The 27,326-nt window shown below is 42.0% G+C and overlaps 1 protein-coding gene and 1 long non-coding RNA gene across 2 annotated transcripts in view; one reads left to right on the top strand and one right to left on the bottom strand.

Moving 5' to 3' along the window:
* Positions 1-12,555, bottom strand: part of LOC124882329 — a 31,360-nt gene extending 18,805 nt beyond the window's left edge. Inside the window, exon 1 of the long non-coding RNA XR_007041872.1 lies at positions 12,290-12,555. This is a non-coding gene — a long non-coding RNA (uncharacterized LOC124882329). The remainder of the gene's footprint in view (positions 1-12,289) is intronic.
* A 4,106-nt stretch (positions 12,556-16,661) lies between these two features.
* znf292b (zinc finger protein 292b) overlaps positions 16,662-27,326 on the top strand; it is a 38,596-nt gene continuing 27,931 nt past the window's right edge. The window contains exons 1-3 of the mRNA XM_047388025.1: positions 16,662-16,886; positions 23,442-23,596; positions 23,713-23,788. Of these exons, the coding sequence (XP_047243981.1) occupies positions 16,722-16,886; positions 23,442-23,596; positions 23,713-23,788 (396 nt within the window). The 5' untranslated portion in view covers positions 16,662-16,721. The remainder of the gene's footprint in view (positions 16,887-23,441; positions 23,597-23,712; positions 23,789-27,326) is intronic.

Here is a 27,326-nt window from a genome sequence, read left to right as displayed (position 1 = left end):
ATAGGGCGAGATCCTCCAGCGGTTGTTGAACCTGAACACCGCCCTGTTCAGGGAACGCTCCAGATCTTGCAGCATTCTATACAAACCTCACGCGTATTTTCATTGAATTAGCCGACGCCGCAAGATCTTTAACCAGACGTAACGACGTTGTGCAGCTGGAATTAGTGGGTGAAAATCTCAATCGTCACGTCACATTTACTGTTACTGATGATGGAAATATGATCCTGCCTGCTTTCGAGGAGTTTTTGGACGACTTAGTACAGTCAAATGCTGATGTGCCTGTAGACAATAACCTGGATTTTGTTCTTCAGGTAGTTAATGATCCAGTAGGAGGGTCTAAACGTAAGGCTACAGGAACGTTAGACTGTGAACTGATTAATAAGAAAATGCGTCACCTGTATGTTGTAGATAATACCGGTAATCAGTTATGCTTTACAATCTCCCTAGCACACATCTGACCCTGAGCTTACTGATAATCAGGCTTTAGAGCTGGAGGGGAAATGGCAGGACTAGGCAGGCCTCGATGAGCAAACAGCAATTACTTTTAGTGATATTGGTAAATATGAAAACATTCTGAAGAGAAATTGTAGTCACAGAACCACAGGCTCTACAGCTCTGTGTAAATTTGAGACCAGTTTTCCCGATCGTTCAAACCCTCGGTTTATGCTGTTATTTCAAGGTCACTACTATGGAATAAAACATCTCAAAGGTTTTATGGGGTGCAGATATATCTGTGGATACTGTTACAGCGGCTATGAAAATACAAACACACATCACTGTGAAGGTTATTGTCCAGTGTGTCACACATATCAATGTACGCGTGAAATTAACGAACCTGTCGCCTGTGCAGGCTGTCAAAGAATCTGTCACAATTCTTTATGTTTCAGCAGACATAGGGAACCACGCAACAGACCTAGTGCTGACAGGCCTATGAGTGACTGTGAGTTGGTAAAACTGCAAGATGTGTAAAAGGATATACGTTATTCCAATCAGTAAACTGGATAAACCACACGTGTAAAATGCTGTATTTGCGGTGAAAATGTACCTCCCAGGCTTAGACATTACATGCGATGATCATAAGTGTTACATTCAGCCTTGCAGTGCAATTGGTCCATATTCTGAGGATGGGTATGCAGAGATTAACGGTGTCAAAGTTGCAATTAAATTTTACGGCTGTTTTTTCCACGGCTGTAAAAAGTGTTACATGCCTCATGACAAGTGTCCTTTGAGAGGGGTCGCATTCGAACAGTTGTACTGTTGAGAGAAGCAAGGTACTCCAAACTGTGTACGGCCTTCGCCTCGAGGTCATCTGGGAGCATGAGTGGACTGAAATGAAAAAATCAGAACCGGGGGTGATCAGCTTTCTTGAGAAAGTTAACGCACCCAAACCGCTATCACCCCGAGATGCTCTGTATGGTGGACGCACCTGCCCTATGAGGTTGAGGTACACAGCGGGGCCGGGTGAAACTGTACACTATGTGGATTACACATCTCTGTACCCTTATGTAAATGCTAACGGAAACATTTTTCATGCTCAAGTCTTGTTTTTGGATCATGCCATGCCTGTCTCGCCTGCCTGTTTGTTGTTTTGTTCCTGCCTCCTGCTGTGAGTGAGTTTTTGTTTTTTTGTCATTAAAACCTTTTTACTTACCGACATGCTGCCTTCTAGTCTGCATTCTGGGGTCCTATATCTTGCAAGTCGTAACAACAGGAGGTTGATTTTGATCCTAGATTTAGAGCACCTTTCTCATGTTTGATTGTTGGACCCAGCAGTTGCGGGAAAACTCTCTTTGTTAAAAGTATTTTACAAAATTGTAACCATGTCATGGATGTTGCTCCTGAAAATATTGTGTGGATTTACACTTCTTTTCAGCCCATGTATGCTGAATTGCAGAAGATGAATAAAAATATTACCTTTGTGGAAGGATTGCCTCATTCTTTTGAAGATGAAAACCTGTTTCCTCCTGATCAGAATCATCTGGTTATTTTAGATTATGTTATTGCCCAAGCCTCAGATGATGAAAACGTGATGAAGGTCTTTACCCAGTTTCGTCGCCATCGTAATATGAGAGTCATGATGTTGACTCAGAATGTTTCTCATCAGGGAAAGTTCAGTCGCACCATCAGCCTGAACGCTAATTATATGGTGTTGTTTAAAAACCCGAGAGATAAACTGCAGTTGAATATACTGGCCCGCCAAATGTTTCCATTGCAAAAGGGTGTCTTCCTGGAGAGTTGAAGATGCGACGAGAAAAGCTCATGGTTATTTAATCATTGATTTCACGCCTACCTGCCCAGAACATTTCAGACTGAGAACGGGCATACTTCCTCACCAGTGGCCTGCTGTGTATGTCCCCAAAACAAAGTAAGTCATCATGTCTGCGCGTATAAAAAGGAATGTCCCGTTATTCAGAGCTCTGTACAAAGCCAGTTCACAGAAACTTAAAGATATTCTCGCACACTGCTCTCCCAACTTTCTTCAGGCTCTGTGTGAGATTGCTCTGAATGTTTTAAAAGGTAACATTAAACTATCAACCTCTCAACACCGGAAATTGAAGAAGCAAAGAAAAATCATCAGGTTGTTGGCTGATAAAAGAACTGGTATCAAACGTAAACAGCTGGCTCTCAAAAACCAGGGAGGTGGTTTTATTCTCCCCATCTTAACGGCTCTTGCACCCTTGATCGGTAACCTAGTGGGTGGAATTATCAGGAGATAATGTCTCTCAGAACATCGCAGAAGATGTTTCTCATTTCCCCTCATCAATTCAAGCGTCTGACCCAGTCAGACACGTCCATCAGACAGACAGCGGAGGAGAATTTGGATGCTGAAATGAGAGCGATATTAAACGAGCCCGGTTTGACTTCTTATGAAAAAAATCAAGAAATATGATGCACTTTTGCAGAGGTATCTGACTCTACTCAAGCAAGGTGTGAAAGAAGAACAGTTTGACGCTTCAGCGTGACACATCGAGCGAGGTTCCTGAGCATGAGTGGTCCCAAGAAAAACAAGGCCCGGGGCAGGACAAGGCCCCTAAGAATCAGGTTGTTACGGATGTACTGAAAAGCCTACCGAAGCATAACCGTAAAAATGCCGAGTACATTTTGAAGAAATTATCCGAAAGAAGTGAGAGTTGGACTTCGCGAGGTGAATTTGTATTTAAAGGGAATGTTGTAAAGGGGTCCCACATGATCTCATGCTTCTGTTTAAAAAATATGGAGGACCGCTACCCCGAGGATGGTTAGACTTTCTACATACCTTGTCAGAGGTAAACATTCCCATATCTTCAGTCATTAACCCTTATGCTCGTGATGAATATAGATGGTTCAAAACAGATGGCGAGGGTACATCTATTGAAACTGCTGAAGCACCCCCCAGCGTTAAGCAGAGAAGAACAAGAAGAAGAAAGCAGATAACTCTTTCTCCCCATTGGTCGAGATCCGAGCTGGAAAATCCAAAAAATGCTGATGGGAAGTCAAAAAAGTCTCTTCGTAAGACGACACTACTAATGGATTACATTTTCACCATAAACCGTTATAAGAAAATGAAATATGTAGCCTATTTCTTTTATTGAATAAAATCTTTATTGATTATATTTTCAAGTCTAGCTTCGTTCACTACTTCACACACCAACATATGATGTCATTACACAAATATTAAATCATAAGAAAAAACAAACAATGAAAAAAAACAAAAAAAACACATGACAATTTAAATTCCATAATAATGCAGAAACATCTCCAAAGAGCATGTTCCGTGAGTATAAAATGTACAACTTTGATTAATGGCATAGATTAAAAAATACAATGGTGACCGCACACTGTGGACAGAGTGTTTTGAAGCTGATTATTATGATACAATATTTTTGAGGATCTGTCTTCTAAAAATGTTACGATACTTGACGGGTAGAACTCGAAATCCGGAGAGAATCCATAAGAGTCAAAAAAGCTGGCTTTACCATTCTCTTCCAAAGTCAGAGCTAGCCAGTGTTCTCCAGGCATGTGTGAAGGATGTGTGTTCACAATAAAGTAGGCCGGCCCTGGGAATTTGTCAGCTAGCAGCGGCAGCTGGCCGCACGGCCACACACCACAAAACAAATCTCCCAGCAGATGATGCCGCAGGTTCTCAATTTCACAATTATTCATGTCTGATTAGATTAATAATAATCCACCAGCACACGCCTCTTTGAATCAATCTCTAAAATAGAGTCATAACAAGCGTAGATGATCAGCGTGGTGGTATGAGGCAACGGGTTTCTGAAGCGCATTTACACTCTTAAATTCCCACTGGAAACTGGAGATAGAGCATCTGCGTCCTCGCCCGGGTTAAGATTAAATGTGAATAGAGAGTATCCTTGATTAAATTCTTGACATATTATACTCAGCGGAAGATGTCGTCCTGTAGCCGTAAACAAGTTGTAATACTCTCTCACTGAATTGCCTTGGTTAAAATTGGGCTGGAAGGCCTTAGCTGGAATTTGTCTACCATCCTTACACAAAGCTAAATATTCCATATCAAAATGATTAAAGTCAGACAGATTGAGATCGCATGTTCCTGTAAAAGCGTCATGATCCAGTAATGCAATCACCACATATTTGGGAAAGACGCCTAAGAAAAGATTCTCTTGGGTGCACACCCTTGAATTTTCAGGGATGGAATATGTTTTTACATTCACACGTGAAAGTGGATAGAGAGCATTGCTTTCATTAAAGCTGTAGTGTGACCCAGTCGTACAGCTGGAGAGACGATAACTTTTTTGATGAAAAGAGAGGCTCCTAATATCCTGAGTTTGTAAGCGGAGTCTCTTGCTCCCATGAGACAAAAATAATCGTTGACTCTTGTACAGGTCCTTCTCAAAAAATTAGCATATTGTGATAAAGTTCATTATTTTCCATAATGTCATGATGAAAATTTAACATTCATATATTTTAGATTCATTGCACACTAACTGAAATATTTCAGGTCTTTTATTGTCTTAATACAGATGATTTTGGCATACAGCTCATGACAACCCAAAATTCCTATCTCACAAAATTAGCATATCATTAAAAGGGTCTCTAAACGAGCTATGAACCTAATCATCTGAATCAACGAGTTAACTCTAAACACCTGCAAAAGATTCCTGAGGCCTTTAAAACTCCCAGCCTGGTTTATCACTCAAAACCCCAACCATGGGTAAGACTGCCGACCTGACTGCTGTCCAGAAGGCCACTATTGACACCCTCAAGCAAGAGGGTAAGACACAGAAAGAAATTTCTGAACAAATAGGCTGTTCCCAGAGTGCTGTATCAAGGCACCTCAGTGGGAAGTCTGTGGGAAGGAAAAAGTGTGGCAGAAAACGCTGCACAACGCGAAGAGGTGACCGGACCCTGAGGAAGATTGTGGAGAAGGGCCGATTCCAGACCTTGGGGGACCTGCGGAAGCAGTGGACTGAGTCTGGAGTAGAAACATCCAGAGCCACCGTGCACAGGCGTGTGCAGGAAATGGGCTACAGGTGCCGCATTCCCCAAACCTGGGCTACAGAGAAGCAGCACTGGACTGTTGCTCAGTGGTCCAAAGTACTTTTTTCGGATGAAAGCAAATTCTGCATGTCATTAGGAAATCAAGGTGCCAGAGTCTGGAGGAAGACTGGGGAGAAGGAAATGCCAAAATGCCAGAAGTCCAGTGTCAAGTACCCACAGTCAGTGATGGTCTGGGGTGCCGTGTCAGCTGCTGGTGTTGGTCCACTGTGTTTTATCAAGGGCAGGGTCAATGCAGCTAGCTATCAGGAGATTTTGGAGCACTTCATGCTTCCATCTGCTGAAAAGCTTTATGGAGATGAAGATTTCGTTTTTCAGCACGACCTGGCACCTGCTCACAGTGCCAAAACCACTGGTAAATGGTTTACTGACCATGGTATCACTGTGCTCAATTGGCCTGCCAACTCTCCTGACTTGAACCCCATAGAGAATCTGTGGGATATTGTGAAGAGAACGTTGAGAGACTCAAGACCCAACACTCTGGATGAGCTAAAGGCCGCTATCGAAGCATCCTGGGCCTCCATAAGACCTCAGCAGTGCCACAGGCTGATTGCCTCCATGCCACGCCGCATTGAAGCAGTCATTTCTGCAAAAGGATTCCCGACCAAGTATTGAGTGCATAACTGTACATGATTATTTGAAGGTTGATGTTGTTTGTATTAAAAACACTTTTCTTTTATTGGTCGGATGAAATATGCTAATTTTGTGAGATAGGAATTTTGGGTTTTCATGAGCTGTATGCCAAAATCATCCGTATTAAGACAATGAAAGACCTGAAATATTTCAGTTAGTGTGCCATGAATCTAAAATATATGAATGTTAAATTTTCATCATTACATTATAGAAAATAATGAACTTTATCACAATATGCTAATTTTTTGAGAAGGACCTGTAAGTTTAATTTTAAGGTCAACAGAGTTTAAAAGAAGTCTCTCGCAAAAAAATATGTCTGCATGCAGGGGACCTAGGAGATGTACCTCCCTGGAATTTGCCGTAAAGCCTGCTCTGCTGTTAAGACATTGGTTAGGGCCGTTAGTTGTAACAATAGAGTTCAGAGCCCCAGCTGTGTCTTTATAAAAAAGACCAGAGTTAAACTGGCTTTTTAAAGAATCCTCAGAAAAGTTTAACAATGTCTCAATCATGGTTCTATATGGATGTGTAGCGCTGGATTGTGAAATCAATCGATCTCCGAGAGTGACATCACACTAACTGAAGATGGTGTTTAACGGGTAGTTGATGAGCCCTACAAGTGCATCATCCGGCAGGTTTGTTCCATCCTCGTTAGTAATTTTCACTCTGAGATGCAACAGCGTATCATTGAGATCTAGATACTTTTCTCCGTCTCCCGGAATGAAAAACTCGATCGGGCCTCCGTCAGTGATTGCTGATAAAGGCTGGATATCGGTGTAAATTTTATCTTCAATTGATAGCTGCATCATTGGGGCAGAAAATAAGTCCAACTCTGCCAGCGTGCACTCTGATGATTTGTTATGTAAAAGAGCCATTATCTAAATATATCAAAACTTGCGGAAGACTTCCTTCCTCTTCGTTTGTCAGCTCCAACTGACAAACGTGCTTGCCATTGTTTTTTAACCATCCTTAAACGATCACCAGGGGGTCTTGTTCTGGGTCTTTTGGATAAAACCATAATTTCACAGCTCTACCTATGACATCAGAAACTATATTTGATGCAGCTTTTTTCAAATGGGGTTTTGCAATAGCAAATCCTTTTTTAACCAGAGGGGATACGAAGCGAAATAATTTTGAAAATAATGATCCAATTCCACGTCCGTACATTGCCGGAGCCCCATAAAAACCTGGCAGATTACCGCCTGATTGACTTACATAGTAAGTCCAATTCGGATCACGTCTCAGACTTAGATGTGCCATGTTCTCTCTTGCCTGCTTGATGCAGTGTTGAAGGATCAGGGTAATATGAATGATAACCAATTGGTCTTAGATGTTATATATATCTGTGGAATAGTTTATACAAAAATAAAATAAAATAAAAACAAAATTAAAATTATCTCAAGCTACGTTGTAATATCACCGGTCTGAAGTGTAGTCTTATGATGGTCTTTTCGTAGACGAAATTTACAGGAACGTTTTAGTCCGATTTAATTTCTATATTGATATTTTCAATATGTCTTCTGGAAACTGGAAGGTAGTGGGCGGGGTTAAACGTCAGAGTAACCATATCACTAAATTTGCCTTGTACTTTGATGGTCCGCCGCAAAGGTGCAAAAGTGTCGCCTACTATTTGCGGGCGGACCACGTCGCTGTAACAGTATAGGTGATAGAAACCGGCCTTCATATCTGCCGGAAAAGTAGCCAGTTTTGGTTCGGATACATGAATCCATTCCCCTTTCATCTTGCATAACCCTTCTCAGCCTATCTATACACCCAAAACTTCCCGGATTTGAAGGGCTATAATATACTTTCTTCATCATCTGAAGCCCATCCTTTCAGTTCATATAAAACCGTCTCTGCAATAGTTTTCACTCTGAAGTCATCCGCTTGTATGCGTCGAAGTATCAGAAGATTCTGAATAGCAGGAACGAGTTTGGGGGTTACGAGTCGTCGCACGATGCGTTGAAAGTTGACTTGGTAATAATCCTCCCCAATACCTCCAGGCATTGCTGCTGACGCTGGCTCGGGTGGTTCGTTATGCACCCGTAGCAGGTTTCTCTGAGATAGTTCAAAGAGGTTATGTTGAATAAATGAAGTATCGCTGTTTTCACTGTATTGATGAGGGTGGTTGAGAACCAACCGTCAATTTCTTCCCCCTGGTTACTCTCATCCTCAGCTGAAGGCTGAGGGTCCTGCATCGGTTTCAGGGTCTGTGTAGGGGCTTTGGGAGAGGGTGAGTAGCTACCTCATCCTCCACGACCACCTTCTTGTCTTCAGGCAGGACATTTGCGTCTACAGACTAAGCCATGAATAGCGGCGATGGTGAGTAGAGGTCTGGAGAAGGCGGTTGATACATTTTCATGTTGTATCCTGTAAGTGATGCAGGACTGAAGTGGGTCTCAGAGAATGAGGACGTTGAGGTGGATGGTGAGAAGAGGTCCAGGGAAGGTAGATGATACAGTCCAATGTTGAAGGTATATATATATATATATATATATATATATATATATATATATATATATATATATATATATATATATATATATATATATATATATATATATATATACTGCGTCAGTTATGGAAAAGGTTGGAAAGACGCTGTCCAATTTCACTCATCTTCTCTGCCCAAGCTTCAAACGGCAGAGCCAGCATTGTTTTGAATATGCCACAGTCCTGGTTGAACGCCTCCAACACAAACAGAACTGAGGGGTTCGTCCGGTTGTTCTTGTGTCTGCTTGCCCGAAAAGACCAGCGACCATTTTCTGTGGTTTTTGACCCCCCCACTGCGCTAAAGAGAGGTTCTCTCTCAGCTATTTCAACATTGGATGGCATGTGAAACATTCTCGCCCGTTTTGCAGGTCGAGGAGACAGTTCATTTTCTTCTTCTTCTTCTTCTTCATCCTCCCTCTCCTGCATTGAGACTGTTTCAGGGCTATCATTAAGGTGCGGGATTGCAAGCCTTAACACAGCCCAGTCGCTGTGGGTGAGAGTACACACAGCCAATGATCCATTAAATACCTCGTCTTGATCCAATTGATACAGGCAAAGCTCTCCTATTTCATACATGAAAATATAACCCCAGCTACCACACAGGCCATAGGCTCCAAAGACCATTCTTCCTGCAGAGTGTCGAACGGGGGTCTTTGTACCTTGCAGATTATAGTATGTTGATTTCTTAGGAGCATTCAATTCACGGGATGAATGCTGGTAGACGGTCACTGGGGTTTTGCACAGAACTGATGTACCTCTTTGCTCACCCGAGGTCTGATTTTCAACCGTGGTTGTTGAAGTTGATGTTGGATCCTCATCATCGGTAGAGTATGTTATGAAAGGAATTCCGATAGGTATCTCAGATGAGGATGTAGATGATATAGATGATGCAGTTGCTTGTTCATGCGTTTTTCCTCCGCTTGACGATTAACTCTCTTAACTCTAACCATTGCTGAGCGGGTGTTCTTTTCCAACGAATGCTGCATGTAAAGTGCAGAATTTTATGCCTGTATTTAAAGCAAACACTAAAGCAAGCCCCATTGTTTTCATTGGGTTATTTAAGGTTTAACGAGGCTTACAAACACACCCCTCTATTTTTAATTGGTGCTGATGCCATACAGTTTCTGATAATACCATATTTGTCTTGTTCTATTTATATCATACACACCCCTGTATTATAATTGGTTCATTTAGGGTATCGCCCCTAATGACGACAACCAATCAGCACGCACGGTTACGCCCCTCAGACACACCCCTGTTGACCCAATGACCTCCCCGCCCCCATGACCCCATGACCCCCCTTAAGTTCAAAGGTTCACCTGTCAAAAGTTTGATTAACGGGTGTAGTATTATCTCTCTGTCCTCCATAACCTCTCTTTCTGGTCCTGAGATGTTATAGAGCCTACTGGAAGGCAGAGGGGCTCCGGGAAGCAAATTTATTGCACAGTCATAGGGTCAATGCGGGGGCAATGATGAGCCCTTGGATTTACTAAAAACTAAACCTGAGATCGTGGCACTCTGGAGGAAAGTTAGAGAGATCAGAAATCTAATTTTCTGCAGGACCTGACTCAGAGGGGAGTGATGCTACTACTGACTGTAGACAAGAAGAAAGACAGTTAGTGGACCAGGATTCAACTCGGCTTTCTGCCCAGTTAATGTGAGGGTTATGTTTTTTGAGCCAAGGAAAACCTAAAACAATATAATTTAATTAGATGGGAAACACTAAAAAAGAAATCTCCTCCCTATGATTTCCAGAAAGAATTAAAGTCAAAGGTTTGGTTCAATGAGTGATTCGTGGTAATTTTTGTCCATCTAATGATGAAACTAACTGAGGTGTTGGGAGTGGCTCAGTCTCAATCTGAGCTTCACTAACCAACCTCTGATCAATAAGGTTCTGGTCGCTACCCGAGTCAATAAGGGCAGAAAGATTCTGAAAAGGACGGTGTGAAATTAATGTGGCAGGCAAACTAAGTCTGGGGGTAAGAGGACGGTCCGTCAGTCTCCCCTCACTTACTGACGGACCTGGCCTTTTGGTCCCGAGGGACGAATAGGGCTGTTGGCAAGAAGATAATCAGATGAGCCACAGTAAAAACACTGGTTAGATTGGCGGCGTCTCAGTTTTTCCTCAGGGGAAACCGAGTATGCCCGATCTGCATGGGTTCTATTCCAGAATTATGTGAAACTGAGGTGGGGCGAATAGTTTCAGTGGTTTGGCTAGAGAGATGGGTCCTAACTGTGCTCTGTTCTAACTGGGATCTTTTTCTCTCTCTCATTCGGTTATCTAGTCTGAAGGCTAACTTGATTAACCCATTCAAGGTCTTGGGCTCGTCGACTAATGCTAACTCATCCTTTAACGGATCATTTAAGGACTGGAAAAAAGCAGCTCTGAGAGCGCAGTCATTCCATCCAGAGGCTGCTGCAAGGGTGCGAAAATCAATGGAGAACTCAGCAACTGACTGGTTTCTCTGTTTGATAGACCATAATTTTCAAGCAACAGCGGTTAAATCTTTTTCACAGGAGAAGACCTGTCGAAACTCCTCCTTAAACTCAGAGAATGTACAACCAAAGTCCAAACAATTAGAAAAACGCACCTCTGCCCATCTCAGGTCCTTTCCAGTGAGTAACCCCAGAACAAAGGAAATCTTTACTGAATCATGTGGAAAAGATTGTGGGGAGCGATTGAAAACAAGAGTACATTGGAGGAGGAAACCCTTACAATCCCCTTTCTCCCCGGAGAATTTTTCAGGATTTGGGGAAGTGATATCACGATAGTGCGGAAGTTGCTGAGAGACCGGAGAGGCTCTATGGCCGGGGCGGTGAAATTGCTCAAGGTCTGCTGAAACAAGGAGGCTAGTTGTTCAATCTGCCGATTGGTTTGTTTCTGCTGTTCAAAAAGAGAACGGAGGGAAGAGTCATGAGTTATAATTTGGTGGTGTTGTTCAGAAAGAGTTCTCCTGAATGCTTCTGCTGAATCGGGTTGGCCAGAGTGTTCTGTCATATTGTTTCGAACAGATTTGACCCACATGCAGAAAGCAATTCAGGAGACTGAGTTTAACAGTAATGAGTTTATTCACAGTGTAATGAAATGTGCAGGGAACTGGAACCCGGATACCAACTGTAAAATAAACAGAACGGTAAGCAAGGGATAACTCTGGATCTAAATTCTTCAATAATAATTCTGCCTTACTGGCTTGATGGAGAGATCCACCAGGGGGGGGGGGGATGGGGGGGGGGGGGGGGGGGGGTGGAGAGACCAAGGGGTTGTTTACCCGTGAGACAGGAGATGGTGAATACTGGTGTTAGGGTTTTTATGACTTTTTATACTGTTTATCACTTGTGTCTGCTCTAAGTGCTTTCTTCCCCCACATGTCATAGACAAAGAGATAAGAGAGAAGGGTGAGTTATGCTATTATCAGCAACATCTAGGGACTGGCACAATCCTCACTCCTTTCTCTAAAATCAAGACACATGAACCCTAACCTTTCTGACCCCACACACACACACACACACACACCTTGAATGTTGTTTGAACTGTGTGTGAGCAAGCATGTATAAATAAAGAGGGAGGAGTGTTAATACTTTGTAGTTTTGCACTGCAGAGTGTGACCTACCCTTGCCGCAAGTATAACTGACTGTGTCGTTTCCTTACCTCTGAGTTGACTAAATAATACCTATCAACTGGTGTGCCAGGATGTTTAGTAGGTCCAATAGTTTCTGAAGTTGGTGCAGTGAATGGAGGAGGGTGGACAGGGCTCGTAGAAGGAGATCCAAGGAACGAAGGAATCAGGAGGCTGCCAGCCGGTGTGATCCAATGAAGTAATAAGAGGCTTGAGTCTTTGTTCATGGAGCTCAATAGCTTCTTTCCAGAAGATGGTAATCCAGGCAGGGTTCAATGCAGAAGGCAAAGTCAGGTTCAGGTAAACCTGCAAGGTAACAAATACAAAATTACCAAAAGTACAAGGCAAGGTCAATACAAAGGTAATGTGGCTTGAGCTGTACCACTAAGAGCAACACTCTGGCTGTGAGTTGCTGGCAGCCTCCTCCTTAAATACTCCTCAGCAGGTAATCAGGGGGATAGAGAACACCTGTACCTCTCCTCCAGGTTCCACGCCATCAAGAGGCTAAGCACAGTAAACAGCACCAAACAAACAGACATGGCACAGATCCTGACAGCTGCGTTATTTTACATGCTGCAGGTTTGTATTCCTTTGCCATGGCGTTAAGACTTGTAAGTGATGTCCGTTTCCTTTTTTCCTTTTCAAAATAAGAGTTAATTCCATCAGTAAGTGCACTGTTCATCAGAAGCCTGCAGAACTGCCAACTTAGCAGTAGACGCAGCTAACTCAGTTTCCAGGTCAAGCTGTTCCTTCCTCCTTTTTATTAGTCGTTCCTGTTCCTCCAATGCATGACGTTCCTTCAAAACAGCCATTCTTGCAATAAGTGCAGCCCTTTCTGCTGCTGCTTTAATTTATGCAGATGAAGTGGTACTTGATTTATTATTGGTAACACTTTTGTTGCAATGTTTCCCCACACTGGAAACACTATCATTAGGGTCAATGTCATCATTATCCACCCCATCACGATTAATACCATCATAAATATTCAAAGTACCTTCATTACCTTCATTTTTAGACACATTATCTTCTTTGGGTTTAACCCACTCTTTCACATTTTCAATTAATTCATCAGTAAACAGTAAATTTTTGCTTTAAACCATGTTTCATGTTTTTCTTTATCCTCCACTGGCTATATAATCATTAGTGAATCATGTATACATCTTATTTCTTCACACAAATCAATGTACCCATCAAGAGATTTCTGTGCTGCTGAAAGCAAACCATTTTGCATTAAACCTTGTATATTTTTCTTTAAATTGCTAGCTTTATTTAGCTTAGCCTTCCTACCAATTTGCAATCTATCTACGTATTCTATCAGCAATTGCTTTAGCAGAAAGTTTAACCACTCGCTTGCTCCTTTGTGTGTCACTACAGCTGGCCACAAGGTCTGAGTTGCCAGCAGTAGCTGGCACACTAACACCAGCTGGTATATCCACATTTTCTGCACAATCCTTTATTTTTAAAGTTCGATAGTCAATAGATTTCAAACAGTCAATTAATATCAGGATTTCTGCTTTTTGGAGTTAGCGGTTACCTGGCATATTGAGAAATTCGGAAAATGTCAGCAGCTGTTCTGGCAATTGTGAGGCTGTCTGGCATGTGTGATGGAATCTTCAGGGTGATCAGCACTCAGACTGAGATGTTACGTGAGCTGAATCGCAGACTGGATGTGATCCTTACACAGGATCGTAAGCAGGTTGCAGTTCCCAGACTCAGGGGTGAAATGGATTAAATCTTGGAGAAAGTTGTTCGCTCGAATCTGGCGAAAGACCAGGAATTTGGCTCTTTGAATTTGCCATTGAGAAGCACCAGCGAGACTCTCAAGGCTGACGGAAAATTAAGAGTCAGCCTAACCCAAATAACTATTGTTTTTCTGAATCTGGCTCCCCTGCACGGCCTTCATGGCTGGCTATCTTCAACTTCTCCTGGAAGTTATGTAAACATGACGCTCTGCTCCCTCTGCCCCCTCCCTTCCCTGAGGACATCTGTGGACCTACTCAGAACTTTGTGGCCGGTTGATGAACATTCCAACGTACCATCAAGGACAATGGCCTTTGTGACAGTGCTTCATGGACTTACTTGCACACACTCACTCACACGCATGCTCAAGATAAACATTTGCACCCCCTCACACCACCTTCACTGTTCCCCGTATGATGTTGTTTTGTAAACTTGTTGCTTCTTTGTGCTGAGGTTTTTTTGCAATCTCAAACTGTATCCTGCTAAGGATAAAGTGTGAAATATGATTTTTTCCCTCTACTTACCTAATGTGGCCTCTTTTTCATCTAGCAAGGGCAGCGCCTGTAAGTGGGCAGCAAAGCCTCGGTGACCTGTCCCCTCCCTTGTCTTGTGTCATGATGTATGTTTGGATGGGTTGTACTGGAATTCTAATTTCCCCTCGGGGATCAATAAAGTATCTTTGAATTGAATTTTGAATTGAATTGAATACAAAGTCAGTTGTTCATCCACTTCAGCAACCAATGCATTGGCTTTGCGCTATTATGTGTGCACACATTAATATTTAGATGGCCATCATAATACTAGTAGCGCTACACATACCTAGTTCTGATGAATGCTTTTGAAATCCAGCAACGAGGAGATCCACGGCATCCTCACCGACGTCGATCCTGTCCAACGTTACCCCCGGCTGCAGGTGAGATGAGGCCAACCAGCTGACGCGCCATTCCAAACATACAGCCTCCATCTAAGTCCCTCGTCGTAGCCAAACAGCATCAATCTCGCATCCAAAGCTCCATGCAACGCACAGTTCTCGAACTCACAAACAGTTTTTGACTTTCTTGTAGAGGCCAAGCCAATGCTTTAAGCCACTGAGATGATACACCGGGGTAGCGTTGACACGCTGCTTGTTGTCTTGTCGGATGAATTAAAGTCAGAGTTAACACTGCTCATTATGCAGGTCATCTATTTATTTTTTGTCAGTTTTCTCTTGAAGACAAACATATTTCCACACGCTTACATCTGTTGACAGCATCTTACTTCAGCGGTAAAAAACTGTTTCTCCCCTTCCGGGTGGAACACCTGCCTCTCAAAGAAAGGTTCTGTACTTATAGACCGCTGATTAACCATGTGACCAAATATCCAAACATTTTCATCACCTGCTCCTACAACTGTTTAATCTCCATTTATTCCAATGATGATTTTCTTACTGTTTAACAAACATTACATTCATCATTTTTGTTTCTTGATTCTGATGTTGCTTCTGTAGGAGTAATGAACACACAAAGTTTTGATGATTTGGGTATCATGTTTTTTCATTGCATTTTTTTGTTGTGTTTTTTTATGTCGGGTCATTTCTTTACCATGTCGGTAACTGCCTTGGCGGAGGGGTCGTGTGAGTATTTTCCTGCCTGATTGTTTGTTAATATACAAATGTGTTTCAATTTCTGTCTGACAAGTTTTTTTGCTCACACAGAGGATGACTGTATATATGTTTTTCTTCTTTTATTCAGTTTCTTCCTCCTTTTATTCATTGCCTTTTTATTATTATTCTTTTTATTTTTTATGTTTCCTTTAATCAGTGTCAATCACACATAAACACGTTTCATTTATGATTGAAAGGGTGGAATGTAATAGCAAAATTTAAAATATTTTTGTCCTTCTGAGGTGACAATCTGTCTGACCTGACAATGGCTTCCATCTTCCTTCCTGTTCCCTCCTGCTGGTCATCCCCATTGCATTTACAGGCTAAAGAGGAAATGTTTATCACAGAGCAGCCGAGACGCCTAGAAGAGAATTAATTCAATTTCTCACCTCTGCTCTTCCTGTTCAAATCCCTGTAATCGCCTTTTGTTGTTCTTTTTTCTCCAACCATTATTCTCTCTCTCACATTCTTTTTGAAGATGTTTTCTATCTGAAGGACTTTGTTTTTCTGCTTTTCTCAAAACTGCCAGCGGCCTTAGTTGAATGTTTCCATCATCATCTTTAAAATTTAGAATTATATTGAAAACTTCTTTTGTCATTTTTTTTGCAAACTGTCCTTCATCTGAGCTAATTTCCTCCAAACTTCGTTTGGATTTCAAACCAAACCTTTCTCTTCTCATCTTCTTCCTTTTCCTCGCTCTCGTCCATTCATAACCTGAGACCAGTCATTAGTATCCATTCCTTCATCATCACCTTTCTGATTTACCTTTCCAGTCCAGTCACAATCCACCTTTTGCTCACCGCCTAACCCTAACCCTCCGTGAAAGTTATTTATGCTTTTTAAAATAAAAATCAATGAATGTATTTATTTGAGGCACAAATAATTACTTCTATATTTAATACACTATGTGTGTATTTATTGCAAGTTTTATTAAATGAATGACACATTTAAATAATTATTTCATGATTTATTTATTTATTGTAATTTGGCACTCTGAACCCTCCATACTAGTCCGGCTTTGACGTAACTACGTCAATTCCGTTGTGACGTACGAGTTGTACGCGCTGAAGTAGTGTGTGAAGATGGCGGACGAGGAGGCCGAGCAGGACACTGGTCTTGTGGACAGTATCAGCATAACAATTGGGGAAGTCAGAAAATTGCTGGAAGGACTACATGTAGTTGTGATTAGAGAAAGCGCAAACTCACCAGTTCAGTCCTCTTCTGATTACTGTCAGGAGTTTTGTAGGGTGAGTAAAATTTCAATCACACATACAACAGGCCATCTAAATACGGACCTAGCATGAATAATGCTGATATACATTGTCTCTTGCATTGTCTGGTAAAAGGTCTGCTTTTAGAGCCGAATTTCATGTTTCAAATAGAATTTTTTTTCAGAACATTATAAGTTTCAGCAAACGAAAATGTGACGTTTTTTTACCAGGACACAACAAACCCGTCGATATGCCTTTTGGCATACGCTACCACAAAGCTGTTTTTGTGGTAGCGTATGGAGAAATGAAATACAGTGTTGTTGATTCGGTAGAAGATAAGTGCATTTATACTGGCCTGTTTAATTTGGGTTTGTAAAAGTCCCCAGTTGTACGGTAGCGTATCAGTTTACCAACAGAGCTTGTAGCTAGTCTAGCGTTAGCTTTTTATCCGTGGACGTACTGTTGGTGTGCAGGATGTAGACAGAATGTTGGTCGTCTTGGGAGTCGGTCTTTGTGACGTGTTCCTTATTGTGGGGGTTATAGTTAGGTTTCCACATTTTGATGAACCCATCTTAATCGTTGCTGGTTGATTCACACGTATCGGGAAAAAGACGAGAATCTGCGAATTTTAGCTTCGATCAGTTTCTGTTGTGTACGTGCTGAACAAAACGTGAGGGTTTTTTCATCGTAGCTTCATGCTAATGACACCACGGCATTCATTGGCTCTCATCTCCACTGTGGCCTCCACGGTTTACGCGAACTATCTGCATCGTTTTTCGGCTATAAAGTAGGCCTACTGTGTATGATCTCGACTTACTGAATTTACCAAATGAATCAAACTCGCACTAATAAATAATTATAATTTTCTAACTTGTTTAATAAACTAGCATTGTACTAAGCGAATCTTACTAATGGCAAAACATTTTACATTTAAATTCACATTTACAACCCATATTAATTTATTACAGGCCTTTTATGGGTAATTTGGAGGTTACCTCTAAGTAGTGCTTTGTTTCTCTGTCTTCAGTAGAGCTTTCAATCTATGTTTGCCTTTATACAGCCCACAAAAGATCTGCAGTCTAATATTTTGTTCACCTACCTATTGTAATGCTGCATATTAGCTCTCTTACATTTCTTTCTAGTGTTGCATCAATTATTTGCTGTTCTTGTTTTGCAGTACTACTGAGAACTAAGTAGGGACACTGGTAGTAATTCATTCTGTGAAATAACATCTCAAATTAATTGGAACACTGTTGATTTTGTAATTTGATCAGTATGGCCATTTTTCTTTAGAATTTTCATTTTGCCACCAGGAAAGGCATTGTTTTATTGATAGAAAAATATAGCCTATCTGTTTTCTTTGTAAATATGATCCTACATTTTTAACACGTAAAATTGCTGAGGATGGACTTGATTTACTAAAGCAAATAAACATATAAATGCAGTCCTTGATTGTCATTATTTCAATCAAGTGGACTTGATTGGAATTATTTCAGATAAGTTTTAAATTTTTAAACCCCCAGGTCACCACTTTCACCACTCGAAGATTTTTTTTTTTTGGAAAAAAGAAACTCTTGGGTCTCCTGATATGGTGGTTTCAGAAGCAAGAAACTACAGGTCCTTCTCAAAATATTAGCATATTGTGACAAAGTTCATTATTTTCCATAATGTAATGATGAAAATTTAACATTCATATATTTTAGATTCATTGCACACTAACTGAAATATTTCAGGTCTTTTATTGTCTTAATACGGATGATTTTGGCATACAGCTCATGAAAACCCAAAATTCCTATCTCACAAAATTAGCATATCATTAAAAGGGTCTCTAAACGAGCTATGAACCTAATCATCTGAATCAACGAGTTAACTCTAAACACCTGCAAAAGATTCCTGAGGCCTTTAAAACTCCCAGCCTGGTTCATCACTCAAAACCCCAATCATGGGTAAGACTGCCGACCTGACTGCTGTCCAGAAGGCCACTATTGACAACCTCAAGCAAGAGGGTAAGACACAGAAAGACATTTCTGAACGAATAGGCTGTTCCCAGAGTGCTGTATCAAGGCACCTCAGTGGGAAGTCTGTGGGAAGGAAAAAGTGTGGCAGAAAACGCTGCACAACGAGAAGAGGTGACCGGACCCTGAGGAAGATTGTGGAGAAGGGCCGATTCCAGACCTTGGGGGACCTGCGGAAGCAGTGGACTGAGTCTGGAGTAGAAACATCCAGAGCCACCGTGCACAGGCGTGTGCAGGAAATGGGCTACAGGTGCCGCATTCCCCAGGTCAAGCCACTTTTGAACCAGAAACAGTGGCAGAAGCGCCTGACCTGGGCTACAGAGAAGCAGCACTGGACTGTTGCTCAGTGGTCCAAAGTACTTTTTTCGGATGAAAGCAAATTCTGCATGTCATTCGGAAATCAAGGTGCCAGAGTCTGGAGGAAGACTGGGGAGAAGGAAATGCCAAAATGCCAGAAGTCCAGTGTCAAGTACCCACAGTCAGTGATGGTCTGGGGTGCCGTGTCAGCTGCTGGTGTTGGTCCACTGTGTTTTATCAAGGGCAGGGTAATGCAGCTAGCTATCAGGAGATTTTGGAGCACATTCATGCTTCCATCTGCTGAAAAGCTTTATGGAGATGAAGATTTCATTTTTCAGCACGACCTGGCACTTGCTCACAGTGCCAAAACCACTGGTAAATGGTTTACTGACCATGGTATCACTGTGCTCAATTGGCCTGCCAACTCTCCTGACCTGAACCCCGTAGAGAATCTGTGGGATATTGATAAGACAACGTTGAGAGACTCAAGACCCAACACTCTGGATGAGCTAAAGGCCGCTATCGAAGCATCCTGGGCCTCCATAAGACCTCAGCAGTGCCACAGGCTGATTGCCTCCATGCCACGCCGCATTGAAGCAGTCATTTCTGCTAAAGGATTCCAGACCAAGTATTGAGTGCATAACTGTACATGATTATTTGAAGGTTGACGTTTTTTGTATTAAAAACACTTTTCTTTTATTGGTCGGATGAAATATGCTAATTTTGTGAGAAAGGAATTTTGGGTTTTCATGAGCTGTATGCCAAAATCATCTGTATTAAGACAATAAAAGACCTGAAATATTTCAGTTAGTGTGCAAGGAATCTAAAATATATGAATGTTAAATTTTCATCATGACATTATGGAAAATAATGAACTTTATCACAATATGCTAATATTTTGAGAAGGACCTGTATGCACTGGATCAGTAAGTGCTAAATAAGTTTCCAACTTCATTTCAATGGGAATGTTACTATTTGATGTCCTGACCTGATCCTATATAAAGATATATTTTTTTAGTCTCAACTGCTGCAGAGTGGCTGTCCTTCGAAGTTTTCACATGACCATGTCAAACTTTGCTTTGGGAACTTGTATAAAAAAAGCTGCTACTTCATAAGATACAAAGCCATGTTCAGAGCAGGGACCTGTACTGCAACGCAATGGTAGTTTATTGAGGCTACTTAAAATCCATTTCATGATTTAAGCACCACAAACTACTTGCATAAGTCTATCGCAGTAGTAACAATTGCTGTAGATGTCAAGGTTAGAGACAGTCTAGAGGTGCACTAAACATAGCAAATTCAGCATTTCCACCATCGAGGAGCCCACCTCCCTCCTCTCCTGACCGTACCGCTTGCCACCTCAAGATAATCACGACATGTAGTAAATCACAAAACATCTGGGGCCTCTTGTATGAAGTGTGCTTTTGCACAACTTGCGGCGCAATGGTTTACGCACAACTTGGCATGTACAAAAATGAACGTTGCGTGAAAGTGCGTAAATTCAGTCAAACCTTTTACCTGATATGAAAATGTGCAAAAGCCACACAAAGTTTTTCAATCGACAACATTAAACTACAGAGAACAGAGCTATAGCTAAACTACACAGCACTTGGAAGAGGCAGAGGAGCTTTTCTTTTTTCACAGATTATCTGTTCATGCTCTGCTGTCAGGACATAGTGACTGTTTTAACAAATATGTAAAAAATACATTTTAACAAACGTACAGTCGTACTGAACCTTTAAAGTGGAAAACAGAACCATTTGGAGATTTGGTTGGACTTTTGTAGTTTATACAATCATAGCTAATGCCTGGATAGATGATAATGCACAAATACAGGTCCTTCTCAAAATATTAGCATATTGTGATAAAGTTCATTATTTTCCATAATGTCATGATGAAAATTTAACATTCATATATTTTAGATTCATTGCACACTAACTGAAATATTTCAGGTCTTTTATTGTCTTAATACGGATGATTTTGGCATACAGCTCATGAAAATCCAAAATTCCTATCACAAAATTATCATATCATTAAAAGGGTCTCTAAACGAGCTATGAACCTAATGATCTGAATCAACGAGTTAACTCTAAACACCTGCAAAAGATTCCTGGGGCCTTTAGAACTCCCAGCCTGGTTCATCACTCAAAACCCCAATCATGGGTAAGACTGCCGACCTGACTGCTGTCCAGAAGGCCACTATTGACACCCTCAAGCAAGAGGGTAAGACACAGAAAGACATTTCTGAACGAATAGGCTGTTCCCAGAGTGCTGTATCAAGGCACCTCAGTGGGAAGTCTGTGGGAAGGAAAAAGTGTGGCAGAAAACGCTGCACAACGAGAAGAGGTGACCGGACCCTGAGGAAGATTGTGGAGAAGGGCCGATTCCAGACCTTGGGGGACCTGCGGAAGCAGTGGACTGAGTCTGGAGTAGAAACATCCAGAGCCACCGTACACAGGCGTGTGCAGGAAATGGGCTACAGGTGCCACATTCCCCAGGTCAAGCCACTTTTGAACCAGAAACAGCGGCAGAAGCGCCTGACCTGGGCTACAGAGAAGCAGCAATGGACTGTTGCTCAGTGGTCCAAAGTACTTTTTTCGGATGAAAGCAAATTCTGCATGTCATTCAGAAATCAATGTGCCAGTCTGGAGGAAGACTGGGGAGAAGGAAATGCCAGAAGTCCAGTGTCAAGTACCCACAGTCAGTGATGGTCTGGGGTGCCGTGTCAACTGCTGGTGTTGGTCCACTGTGTTTTATCAAGGGCAGGGTCAATGCAGCTAGCTATCAGGAGATTTTGGAGCACATCATGCTTCCATCTGCTGAAAAGCTTTATGGAGATGAAGATTTCATTTTTCAGCACGACCTGGCACCTGCTCACAGTGCCAAAACCACTGGTAAATGGTTTACTGACCATGGTATCACTGTGCTCAATTGGCCTGCCAACTCTCATGACCTGAACCCCATAGAGAATCTGTGGGATATTGTGAAGAGAACGTTGAGAGACTCAAGACCCAACACTCTGGATGAGCTAAAGGCCGCTATCGAAGCATCCTGGGCCTCCATAAGACCTCAGCAGTGCCACAGGCTGATTGCCTCCATGCCACGCCGCATTGAAGCAGTCATTTCTGCAAAAGGATTCCTGACCAAGTATTGAGTGCATAACTGTACATGATTATTTGAAGGTTGAAGTTTTTTGTATTAAAAACACTTTTCTTTTATTGGTCGGATGAAATATGCTAATTTTGTGAGATAGGAATTTTGGATTTTCATGAGCTGTATGCCAAAATCATCCGTATTAAGACAATAAAAGACCTGAAATATTTCAGTTAGTGTGCAATGAATCTAAAATATATGAATGTTAAATTTTCATCATGACATTATGGAAAATTATGAACTTTATCACAATATGCTAATATTTTGAGAAGGACCTGTATAACCACTTGATGTTTAGGCATTTCTGAAAAAGACACTTGAGAATAAAACATATTTAAATCACTTTAGAGTTGTTTTGATATTTAGACAACCTTGTGTACCAGCTGTATCTGAATGCAGTATAGCAGCTGTCGGGGAAAATCTCATTCTGCATATATTTAGGTTTAAAACAACACTGTACTTCTGTATAAATGCCTACCAAACACGTTTACCATTACATCACAGTTAGCCACAAAATGTCCTAATTATTTGTTCCCACAAATAACTGTTTAATTGTTTTGAATTGCATAACAGGAGTGCATGGTTTTAATAAGGCTGTTTGAAATTATGTTTGGCCTCAGAAGGGGAAAAAAAAGCCTAATAAATTGGTTGTTTGGGGGATTTATATCAGGTAAGAAGATAATCGTTCTTTATCTGCACAATTAGTTGTGATTAGTTTTTGTTTGCCTCTATGGTCAGACAAACTGCATGTTTGGAAATAGAAGATTTTAACTTGACTGCGATGTTTGATAACTAGGATCAATCTGGGTCTGTGATATGATTGAATTGACTTCTGGTAAAGTGCCTTGAGTCGATGTGTTGTGAATTGGTGCTATATTAATAAACTGAATTGTACTGAATATTTGTCTCCGTTCCACATCTAAAAAAGCTTTTTTTTTTTTTATAACTTTTCAAAGTTATTTACAAAAATCAATATCTGGCCTTAAAGCCTTTTTTTCTACTTCAACAGATCTTTTTGGCCTAATCTCTTTTTACATCTAAAACTTTACATGTAAGCTCTAACCTGTTGGTAATGTCTATAATGTTGTTAAACTTTTAAAAATGATACAGATCTTTTTTCTGTCAGACACTGTTGGAGTTTGTAGGCCGTTGGAAGACAGAGGACGAGCCTTTGCCACTTGTACAAGTGTACTTGGTTGCGCTACTGAGTTTTGCAAAGGCTTCTCCATACCTCTCTCTGCAGTGTGAAAATGTTCCACTTGTGATTGAGAGGCTTTCACTGTAAGTAAAATTAAAAATCTTTCCAAATATATACCGTTCTCATTAAATCATTCTTGTCAACCTGATGAAAATGAGTCAGTATCATGTTTGTGAATGTGTGCCTCTTTTCTTGACAGGAGCTTTTTGGAGCTCTTGCTCTCACTTCAGAATCTTCCAGATGATTTATGGCAGTATTTCAAGTCCTCTGTGCAGGTAAAGCTGGGGAGACACCAGTAGTATTTTCAGAAAAGGGTATTTGAAGAAAAACGTTTTTATTTTAATTTTTTTACAGAATCTGAATTTACTATAGGTATCTCCTAGGATATTTATTATTACTAAAGGTATTGACATTGTTTCAGTTAGAAATCCAGTTGTGTTAAATTTCTGTCATTGTGTATAAGTTTATCGTGGTTATCAATATATCATAGTTAAGTAAAACAGTATGAACAAGTATTGTGATCTGAAATAAATGCACAAAATGTCTGCATTCAGTTTATAAATGTTAAACTATTTAGTAGCAGCAGTAGTAGTATTGATACCCTAACCAAACACACAGAATATAAACAAAGGCTTATAAATTAGTTAAAATATGAACTTCTTAATGTACACCATTAACATCTGATTTCATTACAACAGCAGTAGTTGTTCTAATAACATATTTACAAACAGTACAGAAATGTACATTTAAGCCCCAAATTATTCATTTTCTTAGCAGATTTAAATTTAAAATTTTTAATTCAACCAATAAATTTGTTTCTGACAGGAAATGACACAAGCAACTCTCAAAAGACAACAAAACGTGTAAAAAGCAGCATCAGTTTTTATTTACATTTTATAAATAAAAAAAAAGGCAATGTTTTCTTTATAATCAATGGAAAAAATCTGTAATGTTTCCCCACTAGATTTTTAAATTTTTACCTTGTTTCATTGTTTTATTTTGACAATTTATCTTTGATTATGAGCTCCAGGTTGGGGTTGAAAGGCCTCCTTGCCATCACCTTTCCAATGATTTTGTATCAGATTTCAGTTGGGACTCTGGTAGGACCACTTTAAAACGTTAATATTACTACCTATTAGAAGAAACATGTTCGCAAAATTAAGTTTGCTTTAAATTAGGGCTGGGACTTTAATGCATTCATCTTGATTAATAAATTACAGAAAAAACAATGAATTGAAAATTTTATTTCTCTGTGATATTTATACGTGTTACACGTATAAATATCAGATGTCCCAGTGCCAGTGAATTCAGCACACAATATCTGCCAGCTACTTTGCGCATCCTCTCTGCTGTGTTTTGCTGGTAGCAGGGAGCACAGGAAGAGAACATTTAGTGAAATTTAAAATCTTTACCCATTTTGGCAAAGATTGTCTTTTTGTAACAAACATGATTAATTGTGATTAATTAATTAAAAAGCCTTTTAATTAGATAATCGTTTTCAATGGCGTTCGACCACTACTTTAAACTTAAATGTATGAATAATTTTGGTCATTACTCTAATTGCCTAATTTTTGTTTGTAGTGCGCCTGTCATAAGTACATGATTTGTAGTGTTTTTTAAAAGGGGGAGGTAAAACATTTTACAAGCTCTTACTTGTCGTCTTCCGCTTATCCGGGACCGGGTCGCAGGGGCAGCAGACTCAGCAGAGACGCCCAGACGTCCCTCTCCCCAGACACCTCTTCCAGCTCCTCCGGGGGGAGCCCAAGGCGTTCCCAGGCCAGCCGAGAGACATAGTCCCTCCAGCGTTTCCTGGGCCTCCTCCCGGTGGGACGTGCCTGGAACACCTCCCGAGGAAGGCGTCCAGGAGGCATCCGGTATAGATGCCCGTGCCACCTCAACTGGCTCCTCTCGATGTGGAGGAGCAGCGGCTCTACTCCGAGCCCCTCCCGGATGGCTGAGCTCCTCACCCTATCTTTAAGGGAGTGCCCAGGCACCCTACGGAGGAAGCTCATTTCAGGCACTTGTATCCGGATCTCGTTCTTTCGGTTATGACCCAACATTCATGGCCATAGGTGAGGGTAAGAAGTTCACCACAACGGACTGGCACAGCGTCTCCACTACTGTGGCAGCCACACCGATCTGTGTGTCGATATTCCGCTCCATTCTCCCCTCACTCATGAACAAGACCCAAGATACTTGAACTGCTCCACTTGAGGCAGGAACCCCCCTTCAACCTGAAGAGGACAAGCCACCCTTTTCCAGTCAAAAACCATGGCCTCGGACTTGGAGGAGCTGATCTTCATCCCAGCTGCTTTACACTGGGCTGCGAACCGCCCCAGTGCATGCTGTAGGTCTTGGCTAAAGGGGGCCAGCAGGACCATGTCATCTGCAAAAAGAAGAGACACATGGGCACCACGACCTGGAGAATTTCTTCTCCGGGTCCACAAAACACATGTGGACCCGTTGGGCAAACTCCCATGAACCTCGAGTACCCTGCAGGAAGTGTGGAGCTGGTCCAGTGTTCCACTGCCGGGACAAAAATCCCACTGCTCCTCCTGAAGCCGAGGTTCGACTATCAGTTGGACTCTCCTCTCCAGTACCCTGGCATAGACCTTACCAGGGGGGCTGAGGAGTGTGATCCCCTTGTAGTTGGAACACACCCTCCGGTTACCCTTCTTATGAATGGGGACCACCACCCCGGTCTGCCAGTCCAGAGGCACTGTCCCTGACCGCCACACAATGTTGAAGAGGCGTGTCAACTATGACAGCCACTCAACATCCAGAGACTTGAGGTGCCCAGGGCAGATCTCATCCACCCCTGATGCCCTGTCACCGTGGAGCTTTTTAACCGCCTCAGGTGACTACAGCCTGGGTGATGAAAGTGTCCAACCCCGAGTCCTCAGTCTCAGCTTCCACCAGGAAATGCGTGACGGTAGGATTGAGGAGATCCTCGAAGTACGCCTTCCACCGCCTGATAATGTTCCCAGTCGAGGTCAGTGGCTCCCCACCCACACTGTAAACAGTGTTGGCGAAGCACTGCTTCCCCCTCCTGAGGCGCCGTACAGTTTGCCAGAATCGCTTCGAGGCCAACCGGTAGTCGTTCTCCATGGCCTCACCGAACTCCTCCGAGGCCCAAGTTTTTGCCTCTACAACAGCCCGGGCCGTGGCACGCCTGGCCTCTCTGTACCCGTCAGCCGCCTCAGGAATCTCACAAGCCATCCACAGCCGATAGGACTCCTTCAGCTTGACAACATCCCTTACTGCCGATGTCCACCACCGGGTTCGGGGATTGCCACCGTGACAGGCACAGCAGACCTTACTGCCACAGCAACGGGCAGCAGCATCGACAATGGATGCGGAGAACATGGTCCACTCGGACTTTGTCTCCAACCTCTAACGGGATCTGGTCAAAGCTTTCCTGGAGATGGGAGTTGAACACATCCCTGGCCGAGGGTTCCGCCAGACGTTCCCAGCAGACCCTCACTATGCGCTTGGACCTGCCAAGTCCGTCCGGCTTTCTCCTCTTCTAGCGGATCCAACTCACCACCAAGTGGTGATCAGTGGACAGCTCAGCCCCTCTCTTCACCCGAGTGTCCAAAGCATGTTGCCGAAGGTCTGAAGACACGACAACAAAGTCGATCATCGACCTCCTGCCTAGGGTGTCCTGGTGTCAAGTGCAGAGATGAACACCCTTATGCTTGAACATGGTGTTCATTATGGACAATCCGTTACTAGCACAAAAGTTCAATAATGAAAGGACATTCCTCCATATCACGCCTCTTCAGGTGTCACAGTCGTTTCCCACATGGGCGT

The sequence above is a fragment of the Girardinichthys multiradiatus genome, chromosome 15 (genome assembly GCF_021462225.1).
Source record: "Girardinichthys multiradiatus isolate DD_20200921_A chromosome 15, DD_fGirMul_XY1, whole genome shotgun sequence".
Taxonomy (NCBI): Eukaryota; Metazoa; Chordata; class Actinopteri; order Cyprinodontiformes; family Goodeidae; genus Girardinichthys; species Girardinichthys multiradiatus.
Note: the sequence above shows the minus strand (reverse complement) of the source record. Positions and strands in the feature narration are given on the sequence as shown.